The 12,236-nt window shown below is 33.9% G+C and overlaps 1 protein-coding gene and 1 long non-coding RNA gene across 7 annotated transcripts in view; one reads left to right on the top strand and one right to left on the bottom strand.

Moving 5' to 3' along the window:
• The window catches only part of LOC108611584 (uncharacterized), a 225,423-nt gene that overhangs the window by 93,382 nt on the left and 119,805 nt on the right, over positions 1-12,236 (top strand). For all 6 annotated transcript variants that reach the window (XM_089465130.1, XM_089465129.1, XM_089465126.1 and 3 more), the window contains 2 exons: positions 9,126-9,233; positions 10,985-11,076. In XM_089465130.1, coding sequence (XP_089321256.1) covers positions 9,126-9,233; positions 10,985-11,076 — 200 coding nt within the window. The remainder of the gene's footprint in view (positions 1-9,125; positions 9,234-10,984; positions 11,077-12,236) is intronic.
• Positions 7,792-10,014, bottom strand: LOC149269948 (uncharacterized). The gene is made up of 3 exons (XR_016269360.1): positions 9,859-10,014; positions 9,088-9,227; positions 7,792-8,887 (listed from the first exon to the last, which is right to left on the bottom strand). It is a non-coding gene; the product is annotated as an uncharacterized LOC149269948 (long non-coding RNA).

The raw sequence follows: 12,236 nt of genomic DNA, 5'->3' as shown, positions 1-12,236 counted from the left end.
ATCAAAAGTGACAAAGTCGAGTGTTTATTATGCTAATAACTAAGTGTTATGATATAAGATATCATATGCTCTGCCTTGTTGATAATTTGATTATTTCATTTGGTTTATTTAAGGATCACACTCTCATTTTGCATATCGCAGACAAAGTGCCAGACAGTGGCGCTTGTATGTTCGTTGCCCTCTCTCGTCAGCTCATTACGAGTGCTTGGCAGCCAAGTTCATTTTATTGCTAATAAAGTTTGCATAAAATATTCAAAATGTTTGCGAATTCGACGGGTCCTCGACCGAGCGAGCTGCGGGTCATCTGCCGGCACTTGGCATCACACACAGACACTTCCGCAACGGGCGAACAACAATGAGCCATAAGCAATTGGCCAGCCAGCTGGGCGGCTGCGTTTTCATTTTGCAGTTCGCATTTTCGCAGCACTACAAAACAAGAGAGTATAATAAAAAATAGTTAAAGATAAAATAAAAACAAAAACAATTTCATTGGTAACCCATCCACAGACATCAATTTTGGCGTTTGCATAAATCTGTTTCGCCTCACCGCAAAAGTTGAATCGAAAGCTGCAAAAATAAAAGATTGAAATTTATGTTTAAATGTTTTGTTGAATTTTTTTTTTTTTTATATTTTTTTTTTTTTACTGTCGACTTTGAGCTGTTCTTTATTTTTATTTTTTTTTTTGTTAAGGGGTTTCTGGGTTCGATGCGCGTCTGTGTTTTTAAGAAGAAAATGTTTAATTGAAAAAGTTGTTCGCTTTGAGGCGCATCAAAGGGGATTTTTTATTGAGCTGCTCTCGGGATATTTGGCTCCCCTTTTTGAAGAGCTGAATTAAATGCAAAAGGCTTAAATTGGCAGCAAGCAAAATTATTTTAATTGAGCAAAATATAACGAAAATTTGTTAAGCTTGAACAAATTGTATTTTAGCTTGTATTATGTTTCATGCTCCCATTGAGGAAATGATTAGAGAATATGGAATTATATAAACACGGGAGATGGACAAAAAGCAGCAGGCAAATTTGTTTTATATGTTTTATTAATGTTATAATGAGTATTTTTATTAATCTTTTAAGATGCGAACAAATATAAAAACTTGAGCAAATTGTGTATGTTTTAACATTTCCTGGAAGTTGAAAATATATTTTTATTTTATTTTTTTTACCTTGGTGCACCTAAATTAATGAATTTAATTTTTTAATTATGTATTTGATTTATTGAATGTATGTCTAATGTATTGTATTATATTTCAAGTTTATCAGATTCGATATTTTCTCATTATATTTAGATGTAGTATTGTTATTATTGGTTGCCTGATTAGATGCGAGTAGACTGGGATAAACTTTGCCAGTCTATCAGAAAATCTAGAGCTTTAGCGCCCAAAGAGTTCTGCGGCTATAGAAATTGCTAGATCTTTATATAGCACAGGCTTTTTAACAAACTGCAGTTGCAGTTCATTCTTCATCTTCGACTACTTTGATGTACAGAATTTGAATTTTTACTGAACCTAGAGTCATTCCACATAAGAAGATTGAAAGGGCTCGAGCCTTGCTATAATATTGTATCAGTATTCCATATCGTATAAAAATATTTTCGATGGAGTAGGCATACAAATAAATTCGATTTACTTAACTCAAGGCAGATCACTATCATACACTTTCTTTTTACAAATAGAGCAGGCCTTTGTTATTATATTTTTACAGTCAACTCCAATCAACACTTTATTATTTTCTGTTGCTAATCTGCTACAGAGTTCTGCGAAATACACAAACAAACTCCAAATTCCGCTCGACGATGATTCAATTCAATTATCAGAGCTTACTTTCGGTGCTTCTGCTGCTGATCTGCACCTGCGCCTATGTGCGGCCCATGTGTCCAAGTATTTTGGCTCGGGGCAGCCAATGCGGCTTGCGACGCGCCCTGCGGAAGCTGGCGCGAATCGGAGAGCGCGGATCGCCCTGGCTGGGCGCTGGCTGCTTTGCCATGGCATTGGCGGTGCTCTTCTCCAGCTGGGACTAAATTGAAATTGAATGAAATTTTAGACATAGAGGAAGTTAAGTAGATCAACTATATATGCAGTCAGCTATAAACTGTTTTTAACTGAAATAAATAATTGAAACTGCATTATCAGCTGTTGCGTTTGGCCAAAAAAAAGGATGCAAAGGACGAACTGAACTTCATGGCAAACTGTCAAAGTCAGGCAGCTATAAGTGAGTCCCCGGCTCAGGAGTAACACTCGAATTAGGCCACGTTCAAGCGCTGGCAAATTGTGTGTCACACGGCCAGAGGTCGGGGCAATCAATATGCACAGCTTCGTCTCGCAGTTTACGTAGTTGCTGTGTGCTTCTGTGAGTTTTCCCCCCTTTGTATTTTCATAACAAAAAAGAAAAGAGTTGCAAGTTGAACAAACAAAACGACAGCGTTAAATGAGATCAGGTTCAGTGCGGAGGCAAACAAATAGTAGAGGTAGCAGGAGCAGCAGCAGGAGCAGCAGCAGGAGCAGCAGCAGCAGGCGCCGGTGGAAGCAGCCACAGCTACATAATAGTAAAGAGCACAATGTTGTGGGCGTGGCTTGTGCAATGAGTCGGCTGGCAGACGCTCCGCCTCTTGTCCCGCTTGCCGCACGCCTCATGCTGCATGCTGCATGCTGCGTGCCTCAACTGTGTCAGTGTCATTCGCATGGCTAGCAGTCATGTATGTATGTGTGTGTGTGTGTTTTTGTGTGTGTGCGTGGGAGTGCGTATATTGTTTGCCAAGTCAAACATTGTCATTTATCCAAAGTCGACGAGCAGGGCCAAAACCTGAGCCGCAGCCACAGCCACAGCTCGAGCTGCTGCCACCCACCCACACACACACACACATACACACACATATACAGAGGTAATAACTCCTGCTTTGCATATTGCAATTAAGTTTTGTTTGGCCAAAAATTTGACCTGTCTTTGTCATCTCATCTGACGACTGCGACTCAGCTCTCGCTCACTCTCTCTTCCTCTCTCTCTCTCTCTTTCGCTCCCTTCGCTATCCCCTTTGCTTGCTGCTCAATTATAACTTTGGCCCGTTCGTCCTGAAACTTTTAATTTTCCTGTGCCTTCGCTGTTGCATATGTTGTGCGTGTGTGTGTGTGTGGCTTATCTCTATCTTTACCTTTACTTTCATCTTTAGAGTAAAGGAAAGTTTCCATTCGGGTTTGCTTGGCTTGGCAGTCGAAACTTCTCTCAAATATTTAATTGGCTGTTGTTATTTTGACAAGAATTCCCACGAATGTGAGAAGCATCTCTATCACTCTCTCTCTCTCTCTCTCTCTCTCTCTCTCTTGTCTGCAATTGAAATTCTTCATGTTTTGCTGTAAATTAATTTTGATAAAACCATAAAAATGTTAATGCAAATTGACTTTTTATAACGGCACTTTTACGATTGTCCGGCTATAAAAAATTGTTTAGAGTCGCGGGGCAATTGCTACAATCAGCCACAATTTATGCATGTTACCCCTTTACACATACATACACACACACATAAATACACACAGCCATCAAATTTAATGGCATTTAATTTGATTGCATTAGGTGAAAAAGTAAGAGCAGGACAAAAAACCGCCAACGTTTATTTTTCGTGTTGCTTTTCAAATGCTATTTGTTGTTCCACACACACGCACACTAACACACTTACACACATGTGTAAACAGAAACCAATTTGCTGAAATTTGCCATTTCGCTTCCCTTTTGTCCTTTTGTCGCCCATTCAATCCTTTTGATAGACATTCCCGTTCATGTTTATCAAAACCATAAATAATTGTTGAAATTAAATGTGCTTTAAGGACAGAATACATACATATATATTTTTAAATATTCCTGACTCAGCCTTCTCGCAGACTGCAATTTCGTATAAGATATTCAAGCAATAGAGTTGATTGTATTTCAAATTGCTGTGTGTGTATGTCTGTGTGCTACATGCTACATGTTGCAAGTTGTCCATTCACTGGCTTTAAGTGTAGTTACCATGAGATATAACTAGCCGCTTTTCATATTTTCTGTGACTCTTGGCACTGCCGATGCTTTTTGGCGTTGTGTCAAGAAGTCTCACAGAAATGTTAGACAGTGACTCAAATATGCCAAGCCAAATACACGGACAGAAAAAATATATAGAAAATACAGTTGATTTTAAGTAGAACAAATATTGTACGAAAATATGCAACATAAATATAAAAATATAAAAATATAAAATAAACAAAAATTACAACTTTTATGGATCTAATATATTAAATATATTAAAATAAATTTGATAAATTTTTGTTAAAGAATTTTGTACTGCAAGTGGTATATAATATATATTATAATAAATATAATGCATATGAAATTGCATAAAAGGTATTATATTATTTAGTATATTTATTATTAAGTATATTGAGAGAAGATTTTATTTCAAAATATTTTTGAGTCATGTCTCTGGCATTAGCATTCAAAGTTTTCGAGAGCTCTTTTCTTTATCATGAAATATACTACGGTGTATTATTTGATATGGGCATAGTCTTAATGCTTTCTCTATAGGTTAAGGTATTCCCAGTCCTCTCCAAAAGGATTAAATTTTGCGACCTCAAAGCTCTTATATCCTCTACTTTTTAATATGTGGTATGTGAAGTATTATGAAGGGAGTTAACTTAAAAGTGAGCACACTTATATATCCATTAATGCTTGACCCTTTTTAAGGCTCCATTTTTTCTCCCAGTGCATTGCTGACATCCGAGTTGCCTTTAATTTTTTATTTTCGTCTGCTTGCTGTCGCTTGGTCGTAAGTGCAGCTGAGCAGAGGGAATGTTGCCAGTATTTGCCCGTATGACATGTTCATGACATCTACGCGCCATTGGCTGTTACACACACACACGCACACACACACACAGAGGGAGATATACTCATTTGGCTGTGTGTCATGGAAATTATTAGTTCATTCTACGCTCCGCCAAATGCAGTCAAGCGACTGCAGTCTGTGCACTTTGTGCTTTCTGCTCTCTGCCCCCTGTGCTCTGTGCAGTCTCCTGTCAGCATTTTTTCGAGTGGCAGCACATAAAAGTATAACAGCTTTTGGCACGCAATTTTAATTGTCGAGAAGTTTTTGAAAATGTTTAAATGAATTTAAAATGCATGGCGAGCAGCTCGATTTCATAATCAAAACAATGCCGTTTTTTGTGATAGAAACAGAAGCCCGCCAGGCAAGCATAAACATCAGCAAATAACAATGAATTAAGTGAGAATGAATAGTGCTGAGATACTCTAGAAATGCAAGGGGATAAACAGAGTTCAATGACTGAAAATATTATTTGTCTTATATATCAAAAAAGATTTATTTTTTTGCTATTATTATACAATTTATATTTAAAAGTGAAAAACAGAATAGCTTGATGTTTACAATAAAACAAATTGCAAATAAAACATAAATCAAGTAAAAAATGGATCACCCTTTGGCTGGGCATATAGGGTAGAAGATTCAAACCAACTTCACATGCAAACATTTTTGCGCTGTAAAAAAGTTTTAAAAATTCCCAAAAAAAATGGGAGAACAAAAATAAACGCGCAAAAATTCAAAAATATGCAGAAAAACTACAGCCATACGGGAAAACAGCTGCAGGTGAATTTCAACGATTCTGTATATAAACTGAAAAATGTGAGAAAAAATCCTATGAGAGCAATAGGCATTCAAGCTCAACTTAACTCAACTCGACTCAACTCGATGTTCCCTTGTTCGCATACTCTTTCCCTTATTTGTATACACAATAAAGAGGATTAAAATATTAAAAAGTACTTTGCACATATATATTCTACACACATGTATGTTCTATAAATACATATATAAATAGATAGATTTGTATGCACATATGTAAATTTAAGCAGAGTATTTTTGAAGCTGTGTCGAGCGAAAATATTATTATTTTTTTCTGGTCACAGAATTTTTTGTTTGTGATTTTTGTGAGAATTTCGTAGTGGCATGTGGCGTTTATTTGGGCAAACGTTTCCGTCACAGGCGGCAGGACACGCAAGGACGTTTCGCAAGAGGCTTGTAAATGCATGCGCCGCAGATGCCCGAACACAGAGGCAATTAATTTCCGCTAGACAAAGGCACAATTAGTTCTATATACTATATATATACTTAAGTCAAGCAACAACAACAAGGCGAACCTACCAACAATGGGCGTGGCATATGGCATGCATAGCATACAGCAAATACATATATGATATATAGAGCCGTAGGCAACAAAAGCAGTTCGAATTCGGTTAAGGCAACGAGCTGGGCTTTAATTTATGGCTGCCAGAGCAGAGTCAGGCAATCAGCTCGACCAAATAATTACAGCAGAGTTAAAAAAAAAAAAAATTTAAGACTCGCTCAAGATCCGAGCAGTCTATGTAAAAGTGACCCGCCCTCAATAAAAAAGAGGAAAAAAATGTGAATGTGAAAGTGAAAGTACCGAAAGTAAAAGTTTTCTTCTCGCCTTCATAATTTTGCCATTGTCATGCCCCGTGGGCACATTTTGATTTTGTTCGTTGAAGTTATTGGCGAAAAGTTTTTCGCTTTCGTTTCTTTTATGGCCAACGGCTAACGCGGCGTATACTTAACATGCAGCAAAGGCCAACATATGTTCACAGCTATCAGCTAATGCTCAGTGCCCTAAAATCAGATCAATTAGTTTGCACTTTGTTCTTTGATGCCATTGATACCCGCATAAAGTTTGACATTCCGGCAAATAAACTATTAGTAGGCGAAACTTTGTGCCATGGCCAAGGTAATTAAAGCCCATTTGAATTTATTATCGTGTGGTTGTGTGGGAAATGCTCATTTTGTCTAGACTATGAAAGAGGCGATAAATAGCTGAAGCAATATAAAATGATAGTAGGTCGTTTGGATATATTCACATGGACAGACTGGAAATTCTTTCGAATATGACCTAAGCGCAAAGTTCCTGGAGAGCAGACGCTCAGAACGTAGATTTCATCCCCAGTACATGAGTATGGCGTGTAAGGACAGACATGATCTTATTAAATATAAAACGAAACTAGTTTTAAGCAAGAACCGTAAAAATTATACTTTTTTCATTAAAAAAAAAAAAAAAAAAAAAAATTTTCAGAAGTTAAAAAAAATTTATTTTTTTATTATCACAATTAATTTTTATGATCAAAATCAAAGCAATACTTTTAAATTTTATTTTTCGTTAAGGCATATATTTTTGCAAATTATAGTTAACACCTGGGCAATTGTTTTAGTTTATTTAAAAACTTTTGAAAAGTTAATAAAAATTGTAAAAAAAAAAATAAAACAATATATGTTTCAGTGCTTCTACAATAAGCATATTAAAATATATTTATTTGCTTTTTATTTAAATTTATTTTTATAAAACAAAAGCTAAATATATATATGTAAAATATGTATATAAAAATTAAAAGCAAGATAAATATATCTTTAAAAAATATTTAATTTTTAGCTTGTGTTTTATAAAAATAAATTTAAATAAAAATAAAAATAAAATAAATTTAAATAAATTAAATAATAACAACAATTATTTTTGAAAAAAAAATATATATATTTTTATTTCATCAATTTAAATATTATTAAATAATGTTTTTTTTTATATATATATATATATATATATATATATATATATATATATATATATATATATATATATATATATATATATATATATCTATATATATATATATATATATATATATATATATATATATATATATATATATATATAAAACATTATATATATATTTATTTATTTAGCTAAGCCATATATGCATATCAAATATGTCGTTAACTTTATTAGCATTAGGTTAATTACGCAGATCAGCTGGACGACTGATTGATAAATTAGAAAATCTGCAAAATGGCAGCCCAGCTTAAATCTGTAAACTGCTCAAGGTCAATAGCCCGTTAGATTTAGGGCGAGATGATAGGGTTACTAATACATAAAGAACAATTTAATAACGCAGCGCTGTTCATGATGTAATAATTTTGTAAATGCGAAGCGGTTTCTAATTAACAATTTCTGATATATACATAGACACGTTGAATATCAAATATATTTAAATTGCTTCAGCTGTTTTTTTTTTTAAGTAAACAATTCGGTAAATGTTTCCAAAAATTAATTTCTGTTGACGTGTGTCAGGCCAACAGCAGAAACAACAACAACAACTGCGATTGTTGTCGCTGTTGAAAGGCCAGACGAGCAAACCGAGCAATCCACCAACAAACAGCCAGGCGGACAGACGGACATTGGGACAGACGGACCATAGAATGAATGGGGGAAAAGGCAGCGCAATCATTTAACATATAAATGGCGACCTTTTTGTTTATGTTTCGCATTTTGCAACTTTGGGTAAGCGCCGCATCCCAATTAAATTGTCAGCGAGAATATTTTGTTAGCGTGAATTAATTTCTGTGATTCCGAATGGGGAGATGCAATTCGCCGGAATGCGAGCAGTGCGGCTATCAAATGGGAATTGACAACGTACAGGAATCTAATTAAACTGTTTTCTGGCATCGATTTACACTCGGATTTTCTATTTTCCATTCTATTTTCGACTGAAAGCATTTGCACATGAGACGCCAGAGTCAATTTGAATATAATTTAATGGAAAAGTCAGCGAATGCCGAACCTGAGCCAGCAGTGCTGCTCAAGGTCTGCGCTCGGCCTGTATGCATAATTACTCGCAATTGAACTTAATGAGTGAGCAGCGGCTCTGCGAGGCTGACGGATATGACGTAGGCCGTATCCTGCGAGTCTGGAATGTATCCTTGGCGCCAAGTTCCTTAAATTATTGCCTGGGGCTGTCGACAGCCTGTGACCTTAGCTGCTCTTGGTTGTATTATATTTGCGCCTCTCAACAATATTCGCTTAGGCACGTACCAAAATATTGAGATAAAAAAAAAAATTAGAAAAAAAAAGAATAAGATAAACTTTAATTTGCGCATATTCACATGAACGTATAAAAAAGAGAATAGGAATGAGAAGCCTCTTTGGAGCTATTCAGCATGTCCGGCTCGTGACGGCTCAACTGTTAGTCAAGTTAAATATCTCTAAAGTTTAAACTTACTTAATTAATCATTTTGATCTCTTCTTATCTCTTTATAGCTCATATGCGTGCGCCTGTTTTCCCGGCTTCAGCGGCAACGATTGCGGCCACGGACCGCTCTGCACGGATGCGCATACAAATATATGCCAGAACGGTGGCGTCTGCAAGTGAGTACAGTTGAAACAAAACATGTGTAAGAATATTAAAGGAGTTTTTAATGAAAATTGACACATAGGAATACAAGATTTACATAAAGTAAAAGCAAAAATAACTGATATATATTTAAGTTTGATTAACATATTATGTTATAATAATATTATTATAAAATGTACAATGTATGCATATATAAATATTTGCATTTTACATTATGAAAATTATGCATATATGTATAACTTTATAATACTTTTAAATTAAAAAAAAAAAAAAAAAAAATATATATATATATATATATATATATATATATATAAATAAATAAATAAATAAGTATAAGTATATAAAAATAGTTAGAAATTTAAATTTAAAATATATATTCCAAATAACTTATATATTTTTAAAGAGATTAAAAATAATAATAATAATAAATAAAGAAAAATAATCGATTTCACACATACAAAATGTATATAAAAATTGTTTTCTATATTGTTTTAATATATTTTAACATTACTATTTAGTTTGACACTTTTGACACTATAAATCTGAAATAATTCATTTAATTTTATTTACAAACTTTATTTTTATTTTATTTTATTTTTTTAAGAAACCCAACCCAAAATAACTCATAAATTCTTGTACCAGTATTACGTAAAACTTCATTTTTCAATTATATTTATTCCATAACATAAATTTATTATACATTTTCACTATATCAATTTTGACATATATGCTAAAATTCAATTTAAAACTATATTTCGTTTTGGATTTCTCGTGGCAATACCAAGTTTACTAACTAAACTCATTCAACGTCAAAGCTTTTAATAACATTTGTGAAGTGGGACTCAATTATGTTTATTTGCACAGTTGTTTTGAACATATTCCCCCTGCGATAGCTCTGCTTTTCGCAGACATAAAAAATTTTGAACACGCTTCAAATATAGCTAAAATTTAATGTGAAGATATTTGAACTAAAAGAATAATAAATAAATATATATATATATATTTTTTTATATATTTATTTATTTAATTTGTTAAGTTTATTGAATAAACATGAGAGGACACGGACTGAGAAGAGATCTCACTTTTAGCTTTTCAGTATCATTTTGTATCATTTTATTAAAAACAGTTGTCTATAAACGGGTTATACAGAAGTGACATGTTTTTGCCTGACTAGTGGATGGCGATTTTCAGTGCTATGACAATGAAAACTATTAAAATATTGTATTAATTTATTTATTTATTCAAATAAAATCCAATTATATATATTATAAATTTTGTTTACTTCAAATTAAAGAAATATATAATATATCTGTTTACATTATGTATAATACTTATTTATTATACATAAAGCTGATTCTTTTATTTTATTATTTTATTTATTTTTTAATAGTAATAGAAAAAATAAAATATAATCAATAAATTAAAAAAAAAAATAAATAATAGAAGATTTACTATTTGTTGAATATATATTTAATTATTATTATTTTTATTTATTTTTTATTATTATTATTATTATTATTTTTTTTATTTTTTATTGTTATTTGCTATAAATTAAATATTTTAATATTTATATTATTTTGCGCTTGCGATTGTGCTTTATTTTATTTTTGATATTTTTGTATAATTCTTTTTAAATTTTTACAAATTTTATTCCTTTTTAAATCACTTAAGATTTCTTAAGATATTTTAGACCTCATCAAAATCCCGTCCCATAATATGAAAATATTTAAATTTAAAAGTTTTGATGAATTTCTTTTAATTGCAGGCACATTGGCGATGCGGCCATAACATGTCACTGTCCCAGTGGCTACAAGGGAACCAAATGTGAAATACCCGAAATAGTCGAGGCGACGCAGGGTGAGTAGAGTCTCTTACCCCAGAAAGTAAATCAAGTTTAATCAGGCGTAACAAGCAATAAGTAATTGAGCGTGTGTGGCAGGAAAAACAAAAATATTTCGTTAAGTCAGGAATACCAAAAGGAGCACAGAGAGCGATAGCAGGAGAAGGCGAAGGAGCAGAAGCAGGAGCAAGGGAACGAAGATTGCAGCAAATGAAAAATGAAGCTGGAGTGGGGGAAATTTAATTAAGGCAATAATTAAGCATTTAAATTGCGCTCGATGCAACATTTAACGAAACGAAACATTCATTTCAAGTGTTGGAAACGAACCTGAGGGGTCGGAGGTCGTAGTTTGGGGCATACGACACACGAGCCATGACCCGCCAACACTTTGCGCAGTGACTGGGAAGAGCATCTGCTATTCAGTCTGGCTCGATGTGTTCTTTGTCTCCGTTTGCCACGCCCCATTGTTGAATTAGTTTTGCAAATGGGCAACTGTTGCGAGCAGCGAACAATTTCATGGAATGATTTATCCACATTTCTGCCATAGCGATTGACGTATATTAAATTACGTGAAGAGTTTTGTATAAACTGGTGTTGAAATTCAAAGAAACATGCAAATTGTGATGGGTAGAGGAATGTGAAGTATTTTATATTATTTGCCAACTGTGAATTTGATTGGCTTTAAGATAGAAATAGATAGAAATTTAGTTATAATACATATAGAAATAAAACCATTTTATGTAATATCCAGTCTTAGAAAATCCCATATTTCATATCTACTTCATAGACCCCTCCTTATATTCTGCTGTAGGGTGCATAAATAATTTATAGTTCTTCATATTTTGACACAGCAACTATTCCACCCGCTTTGCATGTGTCAGAGCGGAACAGAAATCCATCTGTTGGCTTGGCGTTCCCCTGGCAACGTGTCTCTGGAATGACAACGTCATCGAATTTGACATTCGGCTTGGCACAGCTCAGCGAGGTTCAGGTGGGAAATGCATTGGCAATGCGGGAGGAGTTGGGCTGTGATTAGGGAGTGAGAGGGGAGATGATGGCGAGCTTATCTCGGTGGGTGTTTGGCACTTGGCGTAAACATTTCTCGCATTTCTCGTGCGCTGTAATGTCTCTTATTGCATTTCCAGAAATGCTCTGGCCTGGCCTTTAGTTCTTTGTG

The sequence above is a fragment of the Drosophila arizonae genome, chromosome 3 (assembly GCF_054131065.1).
Source record: "Drosophila arizonae isolate 15081-1271.41 chromosome 3, UAZ_ARI_1.0, whole genome shotgun sequence".
Taxonomy (NCBI): domain Eukaryota; kingdom Metazoa; phylum Arthropoda; class Insecta; order Diptera; family Drosophilidae; genus Drosophila; species Drosophila arizonae.
The sequence above is the reverse complement of the archived record's forward strand: the minus strand, read 5'-3'. Positions and strand labels throughout refer to the sequence as shown.